Raw genomic sequence first — 27,965 nt, 5'->3', positions numbered from 1 at the left:
ATAATTACAGCTGAACTCTTGGAACTGTAATCCAGTCCTACTTTATTTTCAAAATAATATTTTCTTTTTTTTAATTAGATACGTATTACGTTTTAGTTTGGACACTTCATGAACCTCAACACTTCAATTTTAAGTTAGAGAAGAGCATGAACTCTCATTTAGCTAACAGTAAAAATTCAGTTTTGCAGTGCAAGTTGATAGCGCATGTTGTTCTCATGCTGTCTCCCTATGTGTTTATGGGCCCTTATATCAAGCATATGGTTGCCTTGAATACATGCTTCATTTGCAGCATATATTCCTCATTCCTTGAAGACCTTAGCTTCTGAAGATGAAGCTATTGTGGTTGCCCTTCTAACCAGGAAAAGATTTTTCTGGATTTTGCCAGCACTGTTCTTCAGTAATTACTACCCCCTATTAACTAGTCAGCCTGTTTTCCCACTTTCATGCTGCAGTTTGATAGCCTCGCCCTTGGGATGGTGTAATTGTGTTTCATGTCATGCTTCTTGGGATGAAGAAACTGGTTCAGCTTCAGAAATGTATACAATTTTTAAGCACAGTTCCTTCCCTGACTCGGTTTACAACAGAGATCACTGTGCTGGCACAACCTCGGAACAGGAATGAAAGGGGCTGGGAGGAAGGGCCGGCTGGTACTGCCATAGGAGACTGTATAATGAAATCATGGCAGTAGTCTCAAGGCATTAGACATCTAAATCCTGTCCACCATGTATTTGATATGTCAGCTCTTTCTTATTCCTCTGCAATTTTTAAAGATTACCTTTCTTGTCCTCGCCTTTGACATCTTTAATGTTTTTTTCGTGATAGGAGAGACTTGTATCATTAGTATTTGGACTTTTAAAACAAAGAAAGCTAAATTTTTATGAGATATATGGAGATGAAATGATTATTACTGCAAAGAACATAATTAAACAGGTAAGCCAAACATTTCTAAGTTATCCGACAAGATTGTCTTGATCTTCTACAAGTGTGTGTTTTGTCCTGTTTTCAAGTAGTTAAGAACAGCTCTGATGAATTTTTTGCGGTAGCTGATGGTCTGTTGTTTAGAGCAGCTGAACTTGCAGACACTAAGGACAACCTGAAGCCTAGAGGTCTGTTTGCAGGAAGGACCTTCTGCAAGCAGTAGGTAGCACAAGTATGGCAGAAGATAGCAACTTTCTCTGCCTAATTACGACTTTTCTGAATCTGCTGATTTTAGCTTCGTTTTGTCTTTCTCTTAACACACAGCTTTCCCCAATAGTGTAGTTGTACAATAACACTCTTTCAAAAAAAAACCGAGTTCTTGCCATAAACTCATAGAAGAGAGTCAAAAATATTCCCAGCTGAAATGGGCAATTCCCCAGTAAATGATACAGAAAACATTACTTGATTGAATGTTAGCACAGACCTCTTATAGGTACATGGCAAAAGGCTGAGAAACATCCCTACCTTTTCTGAAGAGAGAGCAAGGTGAGGTGCTTAAGAAGGTAGAAAATGTGCTTGCCTATAAGAATTGTGTTTTTAAATAAACAAACAAAAAAATCCCTGTCTGCAATGCTGTGGTTGCTAGCTGTTTAGGGCAGTGTATCTCTGTCTTTTCAAACTGAAAATCTTGTATATTAAAAACAACTAAAACCAGGAAAAAAAAAAGCAGAAAGTTCAGATGACTTTTCTGGGGAAGAATGCATGGACTATTTTGGACAGTGACACAATGCCTTTTTGTTTGCAAACAAAACCTTAGGCTGAGCTTTGAACATACGTTTGGTACTTCTGTTTTCCTCATCTTGTTTGTTTGGTGCCATGCATATGTGGGAATATTGTGTAGGAGGTATTTTTCCCCCATAAAGATACATGGTTACTTCAAGAGTCACCTTCTGATGTCTTATGAGCAGCCTGTGACCTGTATCTCAAAGGATGGCACATATCCAGGTGGTGGGTTTGCCATCAGATTTTTTTGTAGCACGTGGTTCGCAGCCGTGCTGTCAACCAGATTGGGAACTTGCTCAGCTTTGAAAAGTTTGGCAAATTGTGTTATTGTTACTATTTTAAGGACTTAGTTTTAAATCCAATTAGTTTCCCCAACCCAGCTCACATTGCAGCCCCAGTTTGGCTGCTCTGACTGAGCAGGGTGGCCGTAGATAATGCAAGCCAACATTGCTACCAAATACTCTTAAAAGACAGCCAGCAAGGTGCCTGACTGCACACCACTTCATGTAAGGGCTAGGCTGTGATACGAGTCCTTTCTCACTTGACCACGACACAGCTTAAATTGGGTGAAGCATCCCCGTGCTAGCTGCGTGCTCTCTGCCTCCCTGCCTGAGAGCAGTGGGATGCTGGGCTGGGTCATTGCCCAGCACCCTGAATAGCTCAGCAGAGGGTGGGACTGAGAGGTGGGAGAGCGGAGGGAAGGACGGTGTGAGTGCACCGCCGCGGAGAAATGCAGATGGAAGAACAGCCCCCGTAAGCTGGGGAGCGTCTCGCCAGAAATAAAACTGCGTAGGCCAGAGTTGTCAGCGCTTTCTAGTAGTGCTGTATTACCGTGGACCTGAAAGACCTGTGCGCGGCTGTGCTTGGCCCTGGCGTCAGGGCCTGGATTTAACAAAAAATGCCTAAATGAATAATACAGGATAAAACCGTTCATCTGCCCATCAGTCTCCACCAGCTTTTCACTTGCCTATATCGGCAGTCAAGAGGAGACATTTTTCCTTTAAATCCTCTGTGCAGTCATGTAGCAGGCAGCTAGCGCTTCATACTTCCCTGCTTGTTCTTCCCTGTCACAAAGCCTCTTCCCCGTCCTGGTGGGAATATCTGTCTGTATGTCGGGATTTTTCAGGTGTCACCTCTGCTCAGTAACAAATGAAGCTTAAATCAACTTCCAATGTAGGTTTCTGTTGAATAGGGAAGAATGACAGGATCAGAGCAGTTTCTGTGTGACTTGTGGAACGTGTTTGCGTTGTTGCCTATTGTCTGGGCTTTTATAGTTATTTTTTCCTTACTAGAGGAAACCGTTCCCCTCCCTCGTCTCAAATGTGCTTCCTGCTCAAATTCATTGTTGGGTTATTTTGACCAGTATTTTAGTAGCTCTGCATTAGCAGGCAGATAGAAGAGCAGAGGTCTTAACACGCTGCATGGTTCGAGACCAAGGCCAGTGTCTCTGAGGAGCTCCCATACTGAACACCATTATTCAAAACCCAGGTGAAGAGTCTGTGTAGCCTGACACGGGCACCATCAGTCACCGTTCGGATCGTATGCGTTCACTTAAAAAGGCAGGATGAGTTCATGTGCTACTGACTCATCTCACTGATTTGATGAGGTTATTGATTAAAGTTTGGGAGAAAACCCCTAATTTAGTCTAAATTAAGATTTGTATCTAGGTCTTACAAGACAGTAATGTGAAAAGAGCAGGAGTAAATGAATCACTATAAAATACCAGATAAGCTTGGAATGAAAAGTGACTTTGGAGGGGGGAAGACCTGCAGAAACTGGGCTGTTTCTTCTGCCGCAGCTGAACAGCAAGTGCTCTTTGAGGAAAGGCCAGAGAGCAGCAATAAAGGTGTGCAGAAATCTAGGGACAGGGGCAGGCAGGTCAAGAGCAGGGCAGTCAGATAGCAAATACCATGTGTGGTATGAGAGCAGCTGCAGCTGGGCCTTCCTTAACAGCTGAAAGCACAGGGTCGTAGGCATGGGCCTCCACACCTCTTGGTACTGCTCCTTCCAGTTCAGGTCCGCCCCTACCTCCTGTATTCAAAACTGGAAAGGAAGTCCCCCCCAAATTTTCCAAAGTGATTGACTTTGGAGGGGAGAGGGAGAACTCCTGGTCTTAAGTACCTGGCCTGAGAGGCATTTTCGACACAGCGCTTAGCATCCCTGCTCAGAAAAGCAGGCCCCTTTTGGGCAGAGCCAGTGTGCCTGCCCGAGCTTAGTGCACAGGTGGGAACGTTTTGGGCCTCTGTATTTTGCAACTAGATGTTTGGGGGGGGCTTGTTTTGTTTTTTAAAGAAACAAGTTGTTATATGATACAAATGTCTTTTCTTTGTTTTTCTTTTCCTTACTTAACTTGAGGATTATTGTGTATGTTATGAAACTCAGAAGCAGTTAGAAAGAAGCTAAGATCTTTTTTTGTTTTGTTTTTTTTCCCTTTAAATTTGACAGTGTGTGGTTAATACGGTATCGCAGATAGAAGAAATAGATACAGAAGTGGTTGTTAAGTAAGTATACAGCTAGATTATTTTTTGTGGTGGGTGGGGATAGGAAATGGGTGTTTTTAGCATAGATAAATTTAATGTGCTAATTTGTGCTTAAATTTCCCAATAATTAAGAATTATTCTTCTGTTTCTCTCTAAGCCTCTGATACTGCCCACTTCTGTGCAAATACTGCATATTTCCCTTTTTGTTCAAATTCTAATGTTTATTAATCTTTAAATTAAACTTTGAAGGGGCCCAGAGGGGCTGTGGGATCTCTGTCCTTGGAGATACTCAACCCTTGACTGGCCATGGCCTGATGTAGTTGGACCTGCTTTGAGCAGGGGCTGGACGAGGGACCTTCGGAGGCCCCTGCCCACTTCTGTGATTCTTTTGGCTTAGCAAAGGGTTCCCCCAAAATAATAATATCTGACCAGTCGATAAGGCAAAGTGAGAGGCAGAGTCTGTATGGCATTCATACTGAGACTGGGAAAAGACTGGGAACAGGATCATTTTTAAAAATGGTATGTTTGCTCCCCATTCTCCAGTGTTTATTACTCTGCAAAAAACTTAATTTAGAGACCTAAGCGTCTATTACAGGGTTTTACTTTCCTTCTATCAGTGACTTTCCTACCCTTTGCTATCAACCATTGACTTGCACGTTATTAGCAGAACTGGTCTCACTGCAATGCAGCAATGTGAGCTTAAAAATGAGGCTCTTGTAATACCTGCAAAAATATGTTTTAATTTTTTTTCTCCTGTATTTTTGTGTTATAGTTTGTGACAGTTTGATGCCCCCCACCCCCGTTTTTAATACATACTTATCCCAGGGTGAAATAATAGTATGCTCTGGAAAAGCTAAACGTTAAATGTGAGGCTTTCACTTTCCTGGCAGGATACGTTTTTAAATGCCTCCTTCTGTGTGCCACTTGCATACGTTGTGTTAATCATGACTGTTGTTCAGGTGATGTCTGTTGTCTTGCCAGATAAGTCTACACTATTTTCCTTATATTTACAATTCCATTTAAAGCATGTTTTTTTCTTTAAATTATGGTAGTCAGCATGGTCAGTAAACATTTGCTGTTTGCTGAATACCATTCTTTTTCTAGGCTTGCAGACCAGATGAGGATGATGAATTTTCCTCAGTGGTTTGATTTACTGAAGAATATTTTTTCTAAGTTTACCATCTTTCTCAAGAGAATTAAGGTAAGACATTAATTTATCAAGAGCTTCACATAATTAGTTCAGAAATTTGCAGAAATGGGATGAAGTTATTTTCCATTTGAAGTTTTAAGGTGTCAATTTTGATTATAGAATTCAAACTTTTGATTGAAAGAGGGATATGTGAATATCAGCCTCCAGGGCAAAAGTGATTAGTGCTAACAAAGAAAGCATTGGGAGGGAGATAATACCTCTCGTTGCATGATTACATCCATCTCAGGCTGTTAGGGATTAGGACAGCACTTTTGTATGTGGCAGATTACTCCAAATGAGGTTTCTTGCACCTTTCTCAGAAATATCTGATATTGGTTGCCATCAGAGATGAGTGGGTCTGCCTCAGAATGCTAATTACACGATAGAAAATAAAGCCAGGATTTGCTTTAATTTTGTGGCTAAAAGAAAATATCTTTTTTTTTCAGCTCAAGCTTGTGCTACAGGCTTTTTTTGGTAATAAACATTCTATTTGATTCTAGGCAACGTTAAATATTATCCGTAGTGTGGTTCTTTTGGTTCTAGACAAGAACCAAAAAACCAGAGACCTGGAGGACACATTGCAAAAGGACTCTGCTAAAGACAGTACAGTGGATACAGAAGTGGCTTATCTGACTCATGAAGGCATGTTTATAAGTGATGCATTCAGCGAAGGGGACCTCACGCCTGTAGCAGCTGACACTACCTCTCAAAGAAACATTTCCCCAAACAGTGAGCCTTGTAGCAGTGACTCAGTCTCTGAACCAGAATGCACTACTGACTCTTCATCCAGCAAAGAGCAAACATCGTCGTCTGTTACTCCGGGAGGAGTGGAGATTATGTAAGTAAATGCCGGCTCTGTGCTACCCATCTCAAACTTACAACATGACTAAAGCGAGGTATTAGGTGTAAGGGATTGTTTTTGATGTTGAGGCTCAAAACTTGCTTCAGAGGAATGTGGTTTTCTAGGTAAGTGAAATAGAATGGCCCTCTAGCACCATCCCTGGAGACTGACATCAGACTACACTGTCCCTAGCTCAGTGTTGTTTTATTTGCTTTATTTTCACCTCTGTGTACAGGGAGCCAGTATGTCACCTCTTACAGAGAAAGGCTCCTTCTCCATCTGCTGTGCTGGGGAGCCTACTACTTTGCAAAGCAGGGGAGATGTAAGTCTAGCTTCCATAAAAGACATTAATCATTTTTTGTGCCCTTGGCTGGTTGCAGCATCTCTTGTTTCCCTGCCTGTGTTCACGATAGCTAATCTTTGGCCGGGGGGGGGGGTCTTTTTTTTTTTTTTTTCTTTTTTTTTTCTTTTATTAAGCTGTCTTGGAGAAATACACCTTGATGAATTCTAGAGAAAAAGCTGCTGTTCATTGCCAGCTCAATGACTTGCATGGTTAAATAAATACATCTCAATGCTATGGTAACATAGGCAGTGCAGCCTTGTAGTGATCCAAACCCTGCAGAGCTGTTACCTCTTTGGCAACGTCTTAGACGTTCCATGTTTATGGATGGAAGTCAGCTACCTTTGTAAAAGAACCACGGGCAGTGTGCGTGGGACTCGGATATGACCCCCGTCAAACGCCAGCACATCTGGATAGTTTTATGAAGCAAAATTGAAATGCCACTAATTGCCCTACTGAAGGATGGAGGTAGCAAGTTTCCTGTCCACCCCTGCTGATGGGTACTCGAGTATCTCTCTCTGTGTGTTTAAGCAACTGTCAGTGTTTGCCCCTTCCAAATCACAATGCTGGCTGAAGGACATAGATTTAGAATAAACATACTGTACATAAAATGGATTCAGGCCTCCATGTGTCCAAACACCGGTGCTACACCGGAAGAGAAATGCAGTGTGAAGAGGAATCCAGGGAACTAGAGTGAGGAGGAAGGACTTGGATCCCAGCTGATCTGAAGCAATTTGCCAAGTTAGCTAATAATATACCACTGAGATAGAGCTCTCTAGTAACGAAAGAGTTTCTGAGGCTGGTTACATAACTTTCTGTTCTAAAATGAATTTGCTTCATCCCTTTTTTGCTCTTCTCAGGACCCCTGCTCCGTGTTTGGAGGAGACTAAGAAAGTTAGATAATTATGGCAGCGTTAGCCCAGTTGCTGCTCCGTAACATCCTGGGTTTCCTCCCTTCTCTCGTACTGTCAGCCCATTGGCAGCCATACTAGACTAGACCTAAAAATGGTTATCCTAACTAGCTGGGTGAATGGCAGAGCTGTGCCATGGGTTAGCCTCAAAACAGTAGACAAGCCATGAAATTATTTTCAAAAAGCACAGACTTAAGAGCCTGAAGATCAAAGAGTTAATGGAGTGATAGCTTGGAGACTAAGGTGGTGGGGACTGCAGAATTTCTTCCAATGCAAGTGCGATGTCTATAGTAGATAAATACTGTGTTTATATGCTAGTGATGCTTAAGTATTAGAGGAGCTGAGTAAATTTTAGGTGGGTAAATTCTAGTAATATTTATTTTATTAAGAATTGCTATATCGTGTTCTCTTTCTTAGAAAATTAATTGCTGTTAGAATGAGGATTTTAAACAAAATATTAAGATAGTACAGTTGTGTACTTGCTTATTGCAGGGACTGATGTGACACTTGACAGCAGCTTAGGAGGTCCCATCTGTATAAAGTCACTTTGGTGATTAACTAACTGTCTGTGTTTGACAGCTGCTGCAAGGCTCTTTCCTCCTTCAGATGGTGAGCAGAAATAGGTTGGCTTTTTTATATAAAAATTGATGTTCAGCCACATGGTTCTGTCATTCGTAGGATCGGTGATGACATGAAACTGACGGACCTAGAACTGGGCAGGCTGGCAAACAATATTCAAGAATTGCTTTATAATGCCTCTGATATCTGCCATGATCGTTCCGTCAAGTTCCTCATGGCGAGAGCGAAGGTAAGGAGCTCATTTCAGACTACTGCTGGAATCTCATCCTTAATGAAAAGTTATTACACATTACTGGTTTAATGAGCAAGACTTCTAAAGGAGCATTCTCAATTGAAATTAAGTAACTGTTCCTGCTGTCACAGGCACTTGGCGTTAATTAATGCCCAGAGCACACAAACATTAACATATGCCATTGTAAGTCTATGTTTCTATGACCTTGTATCCCTCCTCCCCCCCAGCTTGCCATCTTTGAAGCTCTATGCAGGCAATACGTATCTATGACAAGGTGGCTGCTTGCACTCTAATTTACTTACTCTGTACCCTGTAGGATTAAGCAATGTGCCTTTTAAAACACTAGTAGCACCTATACTGGGACTTCCCAATGCACTCACTTTGATACAAAGCCGGTGGGGAAAACATTTGGGGATTGGGGCTAGCCCAGTGTACGCAAAACCACAGGAAAATACAATTTCTCTACACTGTGAAAATCACTGTGGTGGTGTCATAGTCAAGCTTACATTAGGGTCCTGCTTGCTTCTAGCGCACATTTATTATATTTTACCCTGTAAGAGCTCAGCACTAAGATTTGGCTCTCCCCAATATCTCGCAGAAAGGAAGGTGCACAGAGGACCTAACACACTGACATGTGCTATTTGACTGGCACCAGTAGGCAGTTTGCGAGTAAGACCACCAGCAAAAATCGCAGTAACCAGGCACACAGCAACATTAATTTTAGCTATGCACATGAATGAGCCTCATTAGAGAGGTCTTGCCTGGAGTCAAATTAATTTATTGTAGGAGATATTATTAAGAGTTGAGCTCTGAATTCTGCATCTTTAATTGCTCTCTGGCCCTCAGATGCGCTGACTAGTTGTTTCTTTACATCTCTGAATTTTTGTGGTGTTATGTCACCTTACAGTGTTTTTCTTTGTACATAGGATGGCTTCCTAGAGAAGCTGAATTCTAGCGAGTTCGTTGCCCTTTCTCGATTGATGGAAGGCTTTATCTTAGATACTGAGCAGATCTGTGGCAGAAAAAGTATGTCCTTGCGAGGAGCACTTCAGAGTCAAGCCAACAGATTTGTGAACAGATTCCATGAGGAGAGGAAGACAAAACTAAGGTACCTCTGGGTAGAGGCTTTTCATGTTCTTAAAAGAATAATTTTATCAATCACGTGCCAGGCAAGCAGGAATCTTTTGTTGCCTAGCACACTAGTAATCCAGTTGTACTGATGAGTAGAAGGGGGGATGGAAACTGTTTTAAAACCCAATTATTTTCCATTGTTTTCGACTTTTACATTCCTCATAACTTAATCTCTTTTAACTGGATTGTTTTATAACTGTCTAAATCAGGACAGTAATAGGTATAGGAAGGACCGAAGACCGCCTGTGAGTTTTTACTGACATTGAAGAGTAGGGTTGCCCTATCTCAGGGACTGGTAACTTCAGGTTAGCTGACCCCCAGCCAGCTGCTTAAAGAAAAACCAAAAAACAACAGCCAAAAAGGCTTGGGGAAAAGCCTTCCTAATAACATACATCAAGTCAGTTTGCTTTCATCCATCAATAGCTCTTAAAATGCCAGTGTTTCCACATCATTTCAGTGGCAGTGGTCACATAAGAATCTTTATTCCCTACCAGGGTCTTTTGTCTTCTAGGGCAGATCGAATAAGCAAACTATAACGTGTCTAGGCAACAGGGTGTTTGTCTGGTTTGTTACTGCTAGTCATTGGGCACCTCCCTCTAATAAGGATTAATGATGTAACATTTTGGGCTGTTGGCTCTTTTTAAGTTACTGTAGTTTTGATTCCACAGCAGTGCATGCAGGAGAGGCATCAAGACAAGGTATTTCATTTTCTCAGTCTCCTTTCTGTTGTGTTTATAAATAGTCTCCTCTTGGACAATGAGCGCTGGAAGCAAGCTGAAGTTCCTGCTGAGTTTCAGGATCTTGTTGATTCTGTATCAGATGGCAGAATTTCTCTCCCTGAAAAAAAAGCAGCAGGTGGGTATCCTGCAATCCTACTGTTAGCTGAATTTAAATGATTATCAGCAAATGCCGTTACTGAATGTTGCCAGATGTATTCCGACGTCAGTCTTGATCTGTGCTTGTTTGCTGTGTTCTGGGGGGGGTGCAGAAGGGAGAGAATTTGTACCTCTTTTTCCTGTTTGCGGTGTTCAAATTTGAGTTGACCTTAAAAGATTTTTAGCAAAACCCATTTAGGGGTTAGTACAGGAAGGGAGCTATTGTTTTATACAAGTATTCCCAAAGTAGAGGCTTAGAGTCTTTGCACAAATACAGTCTTACCCCAGAATGCAATTGTTGCAAGAAACTGAGGAGCTCAGCCCTGTTTGTGTAAAACAGTGCTTGCTCCTTTGCACTACTTGATATGTCAGTTGTTCAAATGGAAGCTGGCGTGCTATGTGGCTGCTGATGGAACTGAAAACCCATGTATATTCAATTATTTACCTCACCACAGAATCCTCATGTGACCTCCCATGAGTTACTTTTTTCTTCTTGTGCTTCATTTCCCTGTGTGCAAAATGAGAATGCATTGTTATGCATTCCTTATCTCGTAGGAATGGTTTTCCAATACAGTGGTGATGAACCTATGCGAACAGCTAGAATAGGAAGAGAACATACGTAGAGGGGACAGAAAATGGCAATAGAGAAGAAAGGAGAGAAAAAAAAATACAGTAATGTCATGGTGGAGAAAGAGTCTCTTCCCCCCCCCCCCCCCCAAAAAAAAAGGGGGATATAGCAGAGATAGAGGGCGTATAAGGCACTAATCATAGAAGTGATGGAACACCAACACTGAAATATGCTGATTAGCCATTGCTTCTGACAGAAGCTTTTGCAGTTTCCTTCAAGAAGATAGGAAACTGCATCAGTAAGAGCTTGCACTCTTAAGCCTGAGGAATAAGTAAGTTTGAAGCTTAAATATTAACATGCACAGCAAATCTTTTGAGAATGTACAGTCGAAAGCCCTTGTGACTTTCCCCGCTTTTCTTCTTATGTTTATAACATTTTGTACTAGCAGTTTCTAAATCTAGTACTGGGTGAGAGATTACAGACTAGCTAATGCAGTCTTGATGCAGGCAGAGACAGCTGCTGTTGCAGCCTGAAAGCTTTCCAGGTAGTTGTTAAATCTGACACAGCTATTCTTCAGGAAGAACAGGTGATGATCCCGCAATCTAAGCACCTAGAGCTTCTCAGCAAAATGAACTCTATTCTAGACACTTGTCGGAGCTTGTTAGCTGTCAATCCGTAATGGCTGTGTGACTTCTCGTATTGTTTGGGGATTTTTGGTGTAAAGTCCCAGCAGTGTGTACTGACAATAAAAGTAATTATACTGATCATAATTGTGATGGGTGACCAGCTGCATTTTGCACATAAATGTTATAAAATAGAGTGGTGCTCCAAAGATGGGGGTTTTTTTTCCGCAAGCCTTAGCAAGGAAACACGTCATTCTAGAAACCAACATTTTCTGTGCTTGTTTTTAGTGCAATTCATCCCTTTTCCTTTCTTTTTAAAATGTTTAGCTCCTGAAGAAAGAAAGCCAACTGAATTCCTCATTGTTGAAGGACAAAAATATGCAACAGTTGGGTAAGATGCAGTCTTTCCTTTTAACAGTGGGTTAGTTGGCAAGTGCTTTTGAGTAGAACTGTGGTGAATACTAACAGCTTTAGCAATCTTACTTGAATAAAAAGAAAACCCTTCCTTCTGCAAATTAATTACTCTCTTGTTTCTGAGCAGTTATAACACATTGCCAGTTGTTCTGTACTTTAAAATGCTGTTTCTTCTCTAAACAGCTAGGCTGAAATTTAAGGTTTTGTTTGATTTGCAGTTACTTCATGAAAACACATTTGTGAAGATACAAGTTTATCTTCACAGCACATTGCATATGCTGCATACCTTATTTCTTTGTATCCATGTTGCTTTTGGTTTGAATGTAATTTCTTAAAACCAATTATATCAAAGAGTTTGTAAAACATGTAATACCCAACTACTACTTTCATTTAAAAGCCTTCTGCATTTCCAAAGATGGAGATGCTTAAGTATTAATTATGCATAAGAGTTTTTTGGGAGGGAGTGAAACCTGAAAGGTCTCACTCCCCTGAGTCTAAAAATGTCAACTTGCCCCAAACTTAAAGCAAAAAAGTGCTGATTTTCATATTGTCTTTGACCAGCTGTCATTTTGAGTTGCTTCATGGTGATGTGCCATTGTTTAATTACAAACAGACACCAATTGCTCAGAACTTCAATGCCAGCCTGCTGATATCACCGCAAAAGAGCGTTTCAGGTTGCAGCATTTGAGCACCCCTTAAAGTATACAGGGTATTCCTCTGAAAAAACTTATTTAATAGACTGTGTGTTTGATAATCCATGTCTGCCGATTTGAAATTTATTTCTAGCTCCTTGAAGCAATTGTCAGCTTCACGTTGGTGCAAATATTTATTTCACTTCTTTACATTTCTACATACATTTTTATTATATTTAATCAGATAAAATGTATTCACCAAAAATACCCAAGAAGTACACCAAGAAAAATACCCCAAATTCACTGGGTGTTAATTTTTCGTGATTGTTTAGTCTTTTCCTGTACTCTGCTGCCTAGAGGAAGAGAGATTTTATCTTTTGAAATGTTAGGGTATCTGCTCTGCTCATTTGATCTTGCCTCAGTTTTCTTGCCTTCTGTGTATTTGAATCCGAAGGAGTGTACCTGTTCTTTGTGGATCCTTCTTAATTCCAGTGGCTCGCCAATTCTCCAGTTCCCACTGAATCTGGGGGGAAATACAGGTGCTCAGCATCTTTTGAATACTTGGTGCTGTTTCTTCACAGCTACCTTCTCTATTTTTGACTCGTCAGCATTCATGACAGCCTTTGCAATGATTGTCATTGTTTACAAGCTGTGGATTTTTACAGTCACTCAGAGTTGGCCAGAGTTGTACAGTATATTAAGAAAGAAGCTGTAGGGTTTTTTCCCCTCTAACATCTGAATGGAGACTTCTAGTTCCAGAGTAGTTACTCTTTGAAATAAAAAGTTATGGCTATGCACTTCAGAGATTTTTCTCTCATACCTGTTAAGTATTTCCCACCACCACCCTGTGGAATGGATATTCTTTATAACCATCTTTGTATATCCTCCTTACAGTTCACTTTTGCCTCACATCAATTAATGGGTTTATTTAATGCTATAATATGTAGCATTAGGTAGCTTTCTATCCATATGACTGGACTTTGATTTTTCAACATCATCTGTGCACTGAGATAACATATTTGGCTCTGTTACCTCTCTTGCAGGACAGTGTTGCTGTTAATAAGAATAATCCTTGAGTACTGCCAGTGTGTGGATAACATTCCCTCCATCACCACTGACATGCTTACCCGCCTGTCTGATTTACTGAAGGTATGACCCCACGTGTACTGCCTGTGCTAGTCAGAGGTATTCAGGGCAGAGTCTGTGTATTACTCTCTCAAATGCTTCATATGCTTTTATGATTTAATGATATAAATTATATTGAAATGATTGTGCTTGTTACTGTTTTACAAGGTAGGCTTTTTAAGCTAAGGGCATTGAAGATGAGATATGTTGGGTGAATTAGCTTCAGGAAGGCTCTCTTTCCTTTTTTTCACCTGGGATACCAGAAGTCTCATCCAGTAGTATTTGTCATAGCAGTTAGTCCTTCAGGCTGGAGGTACAAATAATGCTGTTGAAGAAAATGCAATTTGATTCCAGATCTCACTGAGATATATCTACAGTCAGGAAAGAAACTAGTCTTTTGGTTTGTACAAGTCAGTAGAAGAATTGTCAGCAGAAGGGTGAAAAATAGTTTGTGACAAAGCCGCTGTTGTAAAAATGTAGAGATGATGAAAGACCAGGACCTCTTCATCATTTTTTTTCTTGCTAGAGAAGAGGAAAGCTGGTGGAACAGAGGTACAACAAGGTAATACCAGTAAATAGTAATAAAAGGAGCACATGAATACACCTAAAAATTGTTATACATATCCAAAGCCCACCAGTTAATTTATTCCAAGGTTTTTACTTGCTGTTTTGCCTACAAAGGTTACATCAGGTATTAGAGTTCCGAACATGAGCATAATCATTAAAAGAGCAGCAGATTCTTCTCTACAAAAGTATATTTTACCGTAAGTTGGCTGGGAGTACCCTAGGAGATGGACCTTTGAATAATCTTCCTTTTGGTAGTTCTTACCTGAACAACAATGTATGCAGATGCAGGGAACACTTCTCCCTGTAGTCATCATTTAGGTTCATCCACAAACTTCCCTTTCTACTGTGTCTTGTTCTGGCTCTGATAAGTAATTCACATTTTATTCCTTGTTACTGAAACATCACGTGCAGTTTAATTGTTGTAGTTTCTATTTTCTGGCAGCAAGGTGACCGTGAGTTGGAGAGGCAACAGAAACAGCTAGCAAAAACAAAAGCTCATTTATTACACATTGAACAAAATAAAGAGCCTGTAAAGGTGTCCTTGCAGGTCACTGCACTTCAGCTTTGACAGTTGTCAGACAAAGCAGGTTTGGAAGTTAGCAAGAGCTAGACTTTATTGTGATGGGAGCTACAAAGTGGTTCCCGTATAATGAGATTCTGGGCTGTTTTGGGCTGTGGCTGCAGCCAGAGTGAAATGACACCTGTGTATAAGCAAAAACGAAATCATTATTGCTGGAGTAGCTTAGCTGGCGCTGAGAAGAAAAGGTTCACAGCCATGGTACCAGGATGCAGAAATGCTTTCCTCGAAGCAGTCACAAGGAGGGGGTATTGCTCTTTTGATGTTTCAGACAAGCTACTTCCCTGCTGCTTTGTCCGCAACAGGCCATGTGGTAGCTTAGTAATATCCACATATTGCAAGGGAAGAGCATGAGTGTCTGTCGTCCTTTATAGAGTTTGTTTTTAACGGTCTGCTAGACAGTTAGTGAGCTGGTTCTAACCTAAGCTAAATACCTCAATGGAGCTTAGACAATGTAGAATATCTGTCTTCGGCTTGATGGATCTACTTCTAAAGTCCACCAAGAGGCATAAAGAAAAGTCCTGCTTTTCATGAGGAGGAGGAGAGGAAATGAATGCCAGACAGTTTCAGATCCTGACTTTTCTCTGAGACCAGAGTAGATTATGCCTCTCTCAGATAAGATGCCCATGTAGCTCCGGTTCAGTTGCAAGTGCTAGATCTGCGCTGTTTTTCTTGCACCAAATACTCCACTTTTGGCAACGCAGAGCAGGTTGGTGTTGCTCATGATGTAACGCATCTGTGGTCCTGGTTTTTGTGACTGATTTTTAGACAAAGCCAGGAAGATTGTATCCTGGTTTTTTTGTTTGTTTGTTTGTTTGTTTTCTCTCAAGGAGGGTTGAAATTTGGGGTTCTCTCTTGAATTATTGTAAAGCGCAACCTGCGGAGCAGGAGCATGGCAAAAAACAGAATTCTGAGTGAGGGAAGTCCTCTATGTTGCAGAGGCAAGCTGCAGAACAACAACTGCTTATGAATCCTTCAGGTGGAAGAGAAAGGGTCACCCTTTGCGCTTTCTGTAGGTTTGTCTCCCAATTTCCACCCTGTTACCAGGAGGACAGCTCCGTTCAAACATGAGCCCAGACGTCCTTCTGAGCCCTGAGACTTCTGCTCTCCATTGAGAGCCCCGGAGTTTTTAAGTCACTTGACAAGGACATAATTTGTTTCCATTTCCATAAAAGAGAGTGGGAGGTCTGGGAGAACTGAATGAACAAAACTAGTCTGACCCCATAACCTCTGTCAGTACATAAGCTTCCTGTTCTCCTCCAGGATCACCTCAGTGTGAGGATAATGTTTTTAAAAGCCCCAAGTTGCATTGGGTTATTTTTCCTTTTTTACATTTTCTGTACTACATCAGATGGAGAAGAGTGGAACTTGAAAGACTTTTTGTAGTCTGTGACAGAAAGGGGGAACCGAAGGTAAAAATAAAACCCAAATAGCACACTGAACTGTTGTCCTCCTACATGTGCGCGCTTTCTCCCTCTCTGTCTTTCTGCCTCAAAGGCATACTGAGGCAGAAAAAACAATGGAATTCCTTGTGCTTTGTTTCCAGCTTATAGGATACTTGAGATCTTGCCAAAAGAAAGATGGTCATGAAATGAAGACCAGTCAAATGTTTTTCCAACAGTAGTTGTGAACTGGTTTTCCGTCCCGCGTCACACTTCCCTTTGTCACAAAGAAATGAAAAAATCCTTGATAGCTATCTTGACCAGGGGCACAGTGATACACAAAAACTTGTGTACAAAGCCAGAGACAACAAAAGCATATCGATTACTGAATTGTTTGAGGAAGTAGCTAATTGTAGTTCTCAGTCGTTTTATTTTCTAGCTAATACAGATAAATTGAAAAAAGGGCACAAGAATTTTCTGGGTGGAAAATTCTTCCTCAAAGGGCTGTGCATAACATGAGGCTCTGAATGAAAGAAGCAGCTCTCCAAGCTGTGAGAAAGCAGGTGATTTGCTGGGCAGGGCTGCTCAAAGAAATTTTGTGAGGTAGAATACATCTGAGAGCAATGCTGCCCACTCCAACCTGGATGCATCCTGCTGCTGGGCACTTGCTACAAACTGATGTCCTTGCTCTCAGGTGGCAACATCATTTTGTCTGTATTTTTCCACACTTGCAAAAAAAAAAAAAAGAAAAAAAAAAAATAGGTGTTCAAAAATTAGGAGGAAGCAGAACTCCTCATGACCCAGAGCTAGCAAGAAAGCTCTTTGTGTTCACACTACAGGAACTGGGGGTGCCAGCAACAGTTTCCCCATCTCTACTGACTCATCCAGCCCAATCTAGAATATCTTGTATCTCAAGCTAGGTGGTAGACCGTAATACCGAAATAAGATGGATTATGCTAATGAGGACTGTCTTACTGTTGCAGACACCTTAGTTGACCTGTATACCTTTAATGATAACACTTTTCTCCTGGAGCCAACAGAGGGTGATCCAGTCATGAGTCATCCAGTATACCTGGAACTCTTATGGTGTGGGTTTTTTGGCATAGCTTAAAATCTCCTGTGCGTTTCTTAGATGTCAGCATTTTTTAGCATTATAAACGCAAATTTAGCCACCTAAGCAGTAGTGAATTTAGTACTTTCAAGTATCCCGTAACATCAGCTTTGTTCACCCTGATGCAGACTTTCACAGTTTTCCTTGCTTAGAGTGCTAAAAACTGAGGTTAATTATTCCTTCCCTGCTTTAGAGGAGTCTCTCCTTACTGACGTTCTGCTCAGAGCCTCCACAGTTGAAGAAGCCGGTGTACACGCTGATTTTTGAGGAGGATGTCCAGAATAGAACTTAGAAGAACTGACGGATTTATTTCCTTCATTAAGTCCTAAATGCTTCAACCTGAGGTTCTTTCCCTCCCCTCCTCTTCCCCAAAGATGCTCTAAAGGCTGTGTTGATCAGGGTGCATTATCACTGGGATATACACTCAGGCACAAATAGGCAGACAGCAGAGGGCTCAAAACCCCTTGTTCCATCTTTGTTGCCCTATTGTACGTAAAGGATCTTATTGCTCAAAATAAGTCTGTAAGGCTGTCGTCAGCATCCTCATAAAAAAGCATAAGCCAGCTTTGACTCTTCCATTTATATTCATTGCTCCAACTTACGGTTCTTTAGTAGATTAGTACTATGGATATCAGCACTGAGTAACACTCTCTTGCTAGTGGAATTGCTCTCTGCTCTGCCTAGTACCATATCCCTGCACCAAACAGCTCACGGTCGGGGCTGTGGGGAGGGTCTGAAGCCAGAGCAGAAACTTGCTCCTTCGATATTTTGCATTCTGGGATTAACCCTTTACTTTGCTTTACTTAACGAAGCTGGGGAGACCGTTACTCTTCGCTCCATCCAAGGTCCTGGTCTGAGAGGTGCGTTTTTAGATTTCCTGTACCAAGCGCAGTTCTTGTGTACTGCTTTCGAAGTAAGGCTGAACCTAGCCAGTCTGCAGCAAGTCTGACTTGCTTCTTTCCTTTCCACTGAGAGAAACTTCACCCAAAGGTCTCATAAAGAAGCAGAAATTAGCGCCCCAAGACAAAGTCACTGAGTAGCTAACTGTATTTTTTATCACAGTATTTCAGGAGACCTTTTCTTGAGTGCTTTAGTGTAAGCTGAGTCAAAAAAAATATTATAGGCCTGACCCGGTGATGAAAATGTTCCCCTTGCCTTCAGGCCATAGGAGTAGGCGATGTGCTGATCACAGGATCCTTAGAGCAAACGGAAGAGCAACGGTTAGTTAAGAATCCCGGACTCCTGCATAAGGAGGAGTATGTGAAACTCTGCTATTGGCCTTCATTTATTTTGTCATAACCTGTTTAATCTTGCAGATTTCTGTTGATGCTATTTCTAAACTGCCTTTCATCCCGGAGCGCTGCTTTGGGATATATTTGCGGTTCTTAAAGTGACAGCATACACTTTCATTACCTTTTTCCTTCTCTCATAGTATTTCAACTCTAGAAGTTGCCAACTAGTGCTTGGAGCTGGTGCATTGCAAGTTGTTGGTTTGAAAACAATCACTACAAAAAATCTAGGTATGAATTTTTGTATTTAAAATGTCAAATCTTGTTCTTCTGGCTGCTTAGTAAAAGCTAAATATTTTGGATAAGTTATGTCCATGTCGTGGTGCTGTGCATAGAAGGCAGACAGTGATGCAGCTTTGCTGGTTAGAGAGTAAAATATGAATAAAAGCTTACGATTTTTCTGTTTAAGGGGTGCACTGGAATGCATCAAATTCCTTTGCTGTCCATCAGATCACTTCAAATGTAAAGCTTCACTGCATTACACGAAGGAAACAAAAGAGCCAATGTACGAGTTAACAGATTTTCTGTGAAAATGTTTTGACAGGGAGGAGGTGTAGTTACTTCTTCAGTGGTGGCTTTGGCATGCTTGGGAGCTGCCTGGTGTTTGGAGCTTGAGATTGGAATGATGTAGGTAGAGGCGTCTAGCCGGAGCCCAGCCTCCCCGTGCATTTCACTGAGCTGGGCTGTCCTCTCTGCCCGTGTCCCCCATGTCTGCAGGTGCTCAGGGCTCAAAACAGCAAGTAGATGCTTAAACCCTCATGTGGAATTAGTCTCTTAAGCCATTTTGTATAGAAGCTTTTGGAGCCTGGGTGTGACTAGCCAGGTACTGCTCTGGCATCTTTGCTGGGCAGCTTCCTCCCATGGAGAGAAATGATTAACTTTCTTTTTTTAAGCACATGAAATTGTGTTAGATCGCTGTTATTTATGTTAAAGAAAATGCAGTCTATACCAAATGACTGTTCTTGTAATAATTAAGTTATTTTTCTTTCCCTCTCTTGCTTCTGGATTTACAGCTCTTTCTTCACGTTGCCTACAGCTAATCGTACACTACATTCCTATTATCAGGGCTCATTTTGAAGCTCGACTGCAGCCGAAACAGTTTAGCATGCTCAGGCATTTTGACCACATTACGAAGGTAATTCTTTTGGCATTTTCTAATTAAACTATAAGTTCTACTTTTCAATTGTGCTCTGAAGAATATGAATGCCATTAGTTAGTAAATATAACCTGGTTTCTTTCATTACAGGATTATCATGACCACATAGCTGAAATTTCAGCAAAGCTCGTAGCCATAATGGATAGCTTATTTGACAAACTATTATCCAAGGTAATGATTTATGGAAATAATTATGCACTCTCTAAATTGCCTTTGGATGTTTCATTGTATACACTGTAGATGTTTCAAATGGAGTCTAAAATTTTCCTGTTCGGGAGCTGTTTGAATGTCTTTAAACTATACATGCACAAGGCTCTGTGCTTTACTTGTGAATGTGTTTTCTGCTAACATTCACCATCTGGGTCTTGTTCACCCTCACATTCAAAAAACCGAGCAAAACAAGTGTTCATTTACTCCATCTTCAGTGACAGGTATGATGCTTTGGCTGGTGCAGATACTCTGGTGTTTGGAAACGTAAGTGCTCTGCTACCCTGAGCAGTTTTATCCTGACAGCTCTGGCAGTCAGGCTGCTGCCTTTAAGGGCCAGCTCCCCTTTCCTGCTCTTGCCGACGGTGCCTCTTTGGAAGCTGGGAGCATGCGATTTCCTGCAGCTGAGGAAATGGCAAAACCTGCTGAGGAGGAACAGTTTTGTGAGGGGAAGGACTGGCCTGGTGATTAGAAGAGTCTGTGCTTAGGAGTTCCTGCTCTGTAGCAGAGCCGATAGCTGTCTCGTGAAGTGCTCGGGCGCTGCGGTAAGCTTACCTCAGAGGCCCGGGGTTTGACAATTTATGGGGGTTTTTCACATGCTTGTCAACTGAGCAGGTTGCCTCGGAGCCAAATCCAGTCACCCTTACTCACCTCGAGGCAGAGTACTCCGCAATCCTGGGGTTTCTGAAGAGGCTCTGCAGCAAGACAGGACTGTCCTGGGCCTGGGCATTTAAAAGTATATAAGCTTTTAAAGCTTACTGTTTTCTGCCTCTTTTTTAAGCTGTTTCATGAGAGGGGAAAAAATTAATCCTTCAGTGACAGATTTGATTGGCTCTGGCAAACCTGTTCCTTTGAGGAGCCCATTTTTTTCCCCTCTGCTGTTTTTAGCTTATCTTCTTTTTGAGTCACTTGTTCTAAAAAGTGTTTATGACTTTTCCTAAAGATCTGTATAGTGGTCTCTTCCCTATAGAGGAATACCTGTTCTGTATAGTAACGTGCCTTTTCGATCACTTTTACTGTTATCTCTTGAAAATAAAAGGCAAGTGCTAGAATTTAGATCCTGGATCCTAAAGAAGTTAGCCTACAACAAACCGGTAAACACCATTTTTCTTCTTGACAGTAGTTAGTAAGTATCTATCCCTTAGTATTCTTTCCATCTTTCAAGCCAGTTCTCTTCTTTTGAGCTGGCAGGAGATGTAAACTGAGAATATTCCTGTCCTTCAGAGCTCTTAAAGACTGAGTGAGACTGCCTGGCTCATGTGAATGCAACCCACAGAGTACAGGAGAGGAGAAGACCATGTGTTGATTTGCCTCCCTTCCTAACATTTCCTCTGTATTGGCCTGTCTTGTTCCTGAAATAACAACATGTTGGCAGTGAAGACAGCAAAGGACATAAAAACATAGGAAATTTGCAAATGGGCATGTCAGCACAACCATGCTGGTATCTTCTTTGTTTTATAGGTTTTTGTCAGGGGTCCAAATATTTGAGTGGTTTGTGGATAAAAGTGGTCACCGGCCTTAAAGTGCATAAATCTGAACAAATGTGCAAGAGTTTCATGGCGATGTCCAGCATGCTTTGAAGGCAAATTGCATGTCGTAGAAATCACGCTGCTTTGTAGAAGGCAAACGGTTTGGTCTGGTAGACGTGACGCTGACCTGGTATACAGCTCGTCTGGACGAGCTGCGCTTTTCCGAGCGCTGCTTCGCTTTGTGAGCTCTGCGGAACAGGAGCTGCGGTCGCAACCCCGCCGCGAGGGCCGGGCGCTCAGCAGAGTGTTTTACAACAGCACGAGCAGTTCCCAGTGTCTGTCTTGCAACTTTGGCACAGAGATAAAACAGGCATAGGGGTTTAATGAAAAAACAAAATTTTTTTTTTTAAGGAGTAGGTTTTTAAAAAGGGATAAATGTTAATGAAAAATCCAGGTGACATTTTTAGGTTCTCTTGGAGCTTGCTGTCCTGTGACTGGATAGAGGAGCAGTAAACTTAGTAATATTAATTGCTCATAATATTAATTGCTGTTGACCTTAGCTGGAGATAAAAATGTCCAACAAATTGCTGGGCTGGAGCTCGTGTTTTTTTGGTGCTCCTTTTCTCCTGTCATAATGAGGAGTGTGATTTGCCTGCGGTCATACAAGAGCCCTAGCTGCAGCTTGCTAGTTCCTGTTGGGTTTATGACTTACTGGTAAATTTTAAATATGTTGCCTAACTCTGGTAATGTCTTGAGGCACAATCCTGCGCGTTGTGTAGTGCTCTGGTTGTCTCGCTCTGTCAGCGGGGCTCCTGGAGTAGTAAAAACTATTTTTGCTGCTTCTCCTGTTCGAATTAGGTCATTGGTTTGGCTTGTCCTTAAAGACTACTACTTAAAGTAGTACCTATTCTTTATTTTTTTCTTCTTTTTCTTTCACACCAAGGCAAGCTCTGTTCTCTTTTGCAGTTCAGAGTAGCATAAGAGAAAGCAGCTCCTCCCATGTGCTTGTCAATAATTTATTGTAATGATTCAGCTGTTCCCCTCAGAGGCTTGCACGGTTCGCTGGAAATATTGCAGTCTCCCTTCCCAGGAAGGAAGGCGCCGAAGGAGACCGACCAGCGTTTGACCCAAGCCGGTGCTAGTGCAGCCTCTGCAGAAGAGCTGGTTGCATGGTTGTCACTTGCATAGTTTTCCTAAGTGCTTCCGAAGTCACACTCAGATCTTCCCTTTCCAGGGTGGGAATTGAAGAATTTTTTTCCCTTTCTAGCCCTCTTGCTGTCTAGATGTTTTCATTGTCTTGTTTTTCAGATCTCAGTCACTGCGAGAGAAGGGATATTTCTCACTTTTTTCCCCAGGAATTCCTGCAGTGTTTTTTTGTGTGTGTGTGGTTTTTTGTTTTGTTTTGTTTTGTTTACCAGCTCCTTGGCCCATACTGAGTTTTCAGTAGCTTCTGCTTCTTTATGCTTTCCTTGGGCCAGAAATTCAGATGTATGTGTCTTAGAGAAATAATTTCTTCTGGTGAAATACTGGGGGGCATATACATTAGAGAGAAAATTTTCTGTCTCATTGACTCTAGTGAGAATATAGACCCAAAGGAAGAGTGGGCCAGCTAACAGGACACGTGGCATGAGTCTACTTAGCTGTCATGTTAATTATTCCATCTGCATCTGTAGAAATCATGCTGCAAAACGGTTTGGTCCAGTAGATGTGATGCTGACCTGGTACATGGATAATTACCGTAGAGTAATGGAAACCAACTAAAAATAATGAGCAGAAAGAACCAATTAAAACCTAACAAAGATGAATGGACAAAGTTGGGAGATGCTGGAATTTCATACTGGCTTGAATGGTACTGTTTGCAAACAGTAAAGCAAAAGTGCTACAAAGTCATGTAATGTTAGTCCTGGGGTGAATAGCAACAGAACGTGGCCCTGTGAGCATTTTCATTCATAATATGTGAAAAATACCATTAGCAATGCAGGGCTTAAAATTGTTTGTGGAAATTCCCCTATATAAAGTGTTCTAAGATGGTAGAAAGGAATAACTTTTTGTTTTTATTTACAGTATGAAGTGAAAGCTCCTGTTCCTTCGGCATGCTTCAGGAATATCTGTAAGCAGATGGCAAAGATGCATGAAGCTATATATGATCTCCTTCCTGAGGAACAAACTCAGGTGAGTATTTTTGAGATTTGTGTAACACCCTCAATGAACTTGCACACATGAAATCTAACAAGAGAGACTTCTGCTTCATCCAGGCAAAAACATCTTTCATGAGTCTTTGCCGAAAACACACATTAAAGAGGTTGGCAGTAGTAATGCAGTCAGCCTGGTCTGAACGGCAGTTCAAGTTTGGATGAGAATTCAGGGAGAATAATGAGGATTGACTGATTCCAGCCTTTTGAGCTGCAGTTTAACGTCTGGAGAGGTGAATCTTCAGTTCAGGATGGGTGTTGAAATTCCACACAAATGGCAACCCCCTGTGACTCAAAGGTAGCCCTTCTAGGGAGTTCTTCTGTAACGCTGGATGGGTTTGAGGTCCCCGAATATAATATGGATCAAGTCTTACTAGATGTGAATTGGTTTTTTGTTTTGTTTTGTTTTTTTTCTTCCCCTGCAGTTAGTGCTTGTAAATCTAAGGACAGGAAGACTGATACAGTCATGGAATGCACTGAGTTGTAGTTTGTTTTATGCTAAATTAAAAGGTCCCTTCGAACTGGTTTTTTGCACTTTCTTTTGGAGAAAAAAAAAGAAACCTTTAATAGTCATAGTACAACAAAAAGATTCACTTACCTTTTAGCCTTAATATATGCTGCTAGGTACTTCAGACAGTAGGGAAGAAAAATTCATGCTCCGAAGAATGTGTCCTCTAAATTCAACATGTAACAAACAGGTGAGGATGTACACTGTCCTACCTGCTATGATATATATACCGTATGTGGCCAGAAGGCTTAGGAGGGGGGAGGACTGGCAGAAGGAAAAACAACATGGTTTACAAGAATCTAACTGAAGTTTAGTAGCTTAAAATGTTGTGTGCAGTATGTTTCTTCTTTGTAGGCAATGACACAAGTATGGGGATGGTTCCTTATTCTGGTTCTGTGGTTTCTTCTAGATGTTGTTTTTAAGAATTAATGCAAGCTACAAACTTCATCTGAAGAGGCAGCTAGCCCACCTAAATGTAGTCAATGACGGAGGACCTCAGAATGGGTATGTTTGGGCACCTTTATTACTGCTTAATTTAAATGAAGAAGCTTAGTCTTCTGCAAGAAAGTCATGGTTGCAGAATGTAGCCACGCTCCCTGTTTAAGTAGCTCCTATTTGGGGCTTTGTAGCTCCAAGAATGCCATCAGCTTGGTAACAGATTGGGAGTTGAGCATCGTTCCCTTGCCCTACCACAGACTTGTTGCAAGACTTAGGTAGGTTTCGTCATTTTGTGGATTGTCCTTCTCCTTTTATGAGAGCAGTAGCCAGAGCTTAATTTGCAAGAATTGTGTGATTCATTAAGCAATTTTCAAATGTGGATGATGAGTGAAGGTGCTAGCGCGGTAAAAATAGGAAAAAGGGGTACTTCATCTGTGCAATGGCAGCTTTTATACAGAAATTATTTTTAAGGCAGAACTAAGAGATTTGAAATAGGGTTTTACCCCTTTCTTGTCCCAGTACAACCCTCCATCACCAAACAGATAGGTGGTACCTCTTCCGAGGGGGTGTTCTTTGACTGTATCTGCCACCCAACACCTCAGAAGGAAGTACACAGCATCTTGCAGGCCAAATCCCTATTTTAAGTTGGATTATGCCTTGACTCATGGAGCTTTTTTTTTTTAATACTTTCTAATGAACTGGGGTGTTTATTTGCAGTGTACTGGGGTGAAATTCACTAGGCTAACCATGTGCCCAAAATATTGTCTTAGGTTGAAGAAAACAGAGAAGGAAGTTCATAAACATTTTCAAATGTTGCTGGAATAAAGAGGAGTTTTGGTCCTGTCCCATTTATTTTTTCATGTCCTGCTTAAGCTTATTGATCTTTGTCCTCTATGTGTAACAGTTTATCTGGACAGCAGATGGTTTTCTGTACTGCTTCTGGTGTATTTGCAAGATAACACCAAGTCGCTTGTAGTGCTTATTAAGGTATATTTGAGCCAACAAGCTTAACGACTAGGAGGGAGGCTGCAGCAGCCCAAGCTGGAAACGAGAATACACAGTGTATGTTCCCAAGTGTGTCACACACTGACGTCCGGCATAATCCTAAAACATGTGCTGTGCTGTCCTCGTTCTGAGCCATCGTTTTTGTCTGCTGCTCGTAGCTGGGTGGCCTAAATGGATCCCTTTTTGATAGAAGGGTCCAGGCAGCTGTTTCGCTGATTTATTGGCATTGTATTTCCCAGTACAGAGTCATTCCTTACTGTCACCAATGTTTGTAGTCTGCAGCTATGAACAGTAATGCCTTAAGTCCTTTTCTTTTACAGCAGCAGTTACAGAACACTCTTCTCTGGGAGTATGTAGGCAGTGCTTTTTGGGAAGAAGAAAAATTGACCCTAAATTTCAGTGATGTTGTGCTAGCAGTTTTCATTGGCCTAGTTTTTAACCTGTTTCTTTTCCTGATTCTTATCCTATTCTGAACTGCTTGTTTCGCTAATAATGGTAAAAATCCAGTTCTGTGAATCCTGGTTAAATTTTTACTATGAAAATACAGCTGCTGTTCCTACATCTTGCTATGTGCTAACTAGGGGCAGCATTATCATGGATCTCTCACCCCATGATATGTTTCCACAGTGTATGAGGGCTTTTAACTCTGGATAAACTGTTAAGCATGCAATATAAGTGTTGTGCTGTTGGGTTGCTTTTATGTGAAACATCCAGAATGCAGAAGCTAATATTGCAATAATTAATATTCTAAGTTACAGTGGAATCAGGATTTTAAAACATGGTAAAATTGGAAATACTGCAGAGAATGTTTGAGATGCCTAATTCCTGTCGAGGTTTCCAAACTTGCTTTGTTTTATATTCCTTCCCTGTAACTAGCTTTACCTCTAGCAGTTATCGTAAGTAGTGTACTATCACTCTTGTGACATAAGCCTTGTCAGTAACATTCTGTTTTGAATTGATATTTAATATAAATGTAATTCTTTCACAATATTTGAACTTGTAATTGTGTGCTCAGTTCCTGCTTTTTTTCTTTCTTCCCTCTCCTAAACAGTCGAAGCAGATCTGGTAGGTTCAGATGCTAATCCTGTTGTTTGTTTCAATACAGACTGGTCACGGCAGATGTAGCTTTTTACACTGGAAACCTTCAAGCCCTGAAAGGCCTTAACAACTTAGACCTAAACATGGCTGAAATTTGGGAGCAGAAGAGGTGATAATCCACTGGGAGCAGGCATTTGGCTCTGACAACAGACCGACTTTCTTCTAAGAAGCTTGATGACTGTGAGGTGAATACTTAAGAACAGAGTCCAAGAAAGGACACTATTGATAGTCGGGGGAACTAGATTCAGTGAGCTGCAGGGAGTGATCTTTTCAGTGTCCTTCAGCAAGAAACAAGTGATCAGCTGTCTGTGCAATGTTTTTCATTCTCTCTGGAAACAGACTCAGGTTTCTTTGGACCAAATCCAAAAAAACACCTAGCTGTAACACAGCTGTAGTTGTCTAGAATGCTCTGTATATCTTTATATTAAAAAGATGCTTTGCATTTCTTCTAGTGCAATGAAATTCACATGGTGTCCCACCTTATTTAATGATGGTACAATATAAAAATCTTGCAGTTGAATGCTGTAGAAAATGTTTTTCTCTATGAAACTATGCTGTTCTAAAATTTATTTTTTTACAGAACTTTATATAAATAAATGTCTTTTGATTGCTTGCATATAGGATTCAGATTTGTTAGGGAGCAGTCCTGTTTCAGGGTATTTCTCATAGCTGGGCTCTAAACTGCCCTCTGAAGACACAATTTTCTAATAATTGTCTGTTCACTTAAGCCATTATCCACACAACAGATTTTTGAAATTGTACTCATTAGCAGAGATGGATAAAATAACAGTGGGCTTTCTGTGTAATTTTAAGGTAGTAAAAAAGGCTGGTGTGCAGAGAGCTTCCTCCAGCTTCCAAAACAATGATTAGGCTCTACCACTTATAAGTAGGGTAGGTACTTTACAATAAGTTTTTCAGTACTTTGAATAGTTTTCTACAATTTTAAAGACTCAAAACAGTGTGTATAAAGACAGAAGGAGGACAGAGCAAAGGGCATAGAAATAAAGTTTTTAGGCTGCTGTACACAATGTAAAAAAGTTACACTATGAAAGAAGGTGCAACAGAAATTAATTTATTTAAGAGTTTTTAATGCTACCTTTTAAGACTGGAAGCTGCCAGTACTAAGTAAAAGTGCCTGTGTATTTCACCTCACAACTCGTTACCTAAACATAGTCTGAGTGCCTAACCCTGTGATGATTGTGTACAATGGAACAGTCTGCAGTGTGTGTGTGTCTGTGCCTATGGCTGCTTCAGACAGGCATGCTTATCTGTTAACATAACAGATGTCATTAATTGTCAGTCAAAATAAAGCTATAAAATCACAG

General features: G+C 41.1%; 1 protein-coding gene across 1 annotated transcript in view; it reads left to right on the top strand.

The window, feature by feature from the left end:
- VPS54 (VPS54 subunit of GARP complex) overlaps positions 1-27,964 on the top strand; it is a 52,729-nt gene extending 24,765 nt beyond the window's left edge. Inside the window, exons 10-24 of the mRNA XM_064510129.1 lie at positions 823-930; positions 4,147-4,202; positions 5,286-5,382; positions 5,871-6,208; positions 8,141-8,270; positions 9,200-9,381; positions 10,147-10,259; positions 11,798-11,861; positions 13,560-13,665; positions 18,711-18,798; positions 19,581-19,702; positions 19,814-19,894; positions 23,464-23,571; positions 24,509-24,603; positions 26,648-27,964. Of these exons, the coding sequence (XP_064366199.1) occupies positions 823-930; positions 4,147-4,202; positions 5,286-5,382; positions 5,871-6,208; positions 8,141-8,270; positions 9,200-9,381; positions 10,147-10,259; positions 11,798-11,861; positions 13,560-13,665; positions 18,711-18,798; positions 19,581-19,702; positions 19,814-19,894; positions 23,464-23,571; positions 24,509-24,603; positions 26,648-26,753 (1,794 nt within the window). The 3' untranslated portion in view covers positions 26,754-27,964. The remainder of the gene's footprint in view (positions 1-822; positions 931-4,146; positions 4,203-5,285; positions 5,383-5,870; positions 6,209-8,140; positions 8,271-9,199; positions 9,382-10,146; positions 10,260-11,797; positions 11,862-13,559; positions 13,666-18,710; positions 18,799-19,580; positions 19,703-19,813; positions 19,895-23,463; positions 23,572-24,508; positions 24,604-26,647) is intronic.
- The last annotated feature ends 1 nt before the right edge of the window (position 27,965 follows it).

The sequence above is a fragment of the Dromaius novaehollandiae genome, chromosome 3, assembly GCF_036370855.1.
Source record: "Dromaius novaehollandiae isolate bDroNov1 chromosome 3, bDroNov1.hap1, whole genome shotgun sequence".
Lineage (NCBI taxonomy): Eukaryota > Metazoa > Chordata > Aves > Casuariiformes > Dromaiidae > Dromaius > Dromaius novaehollandiae.
Note: the sequence above shows the minus strand (reverse complement) of the source record. Positions and strands in the feature narration are given on the sequence as shown.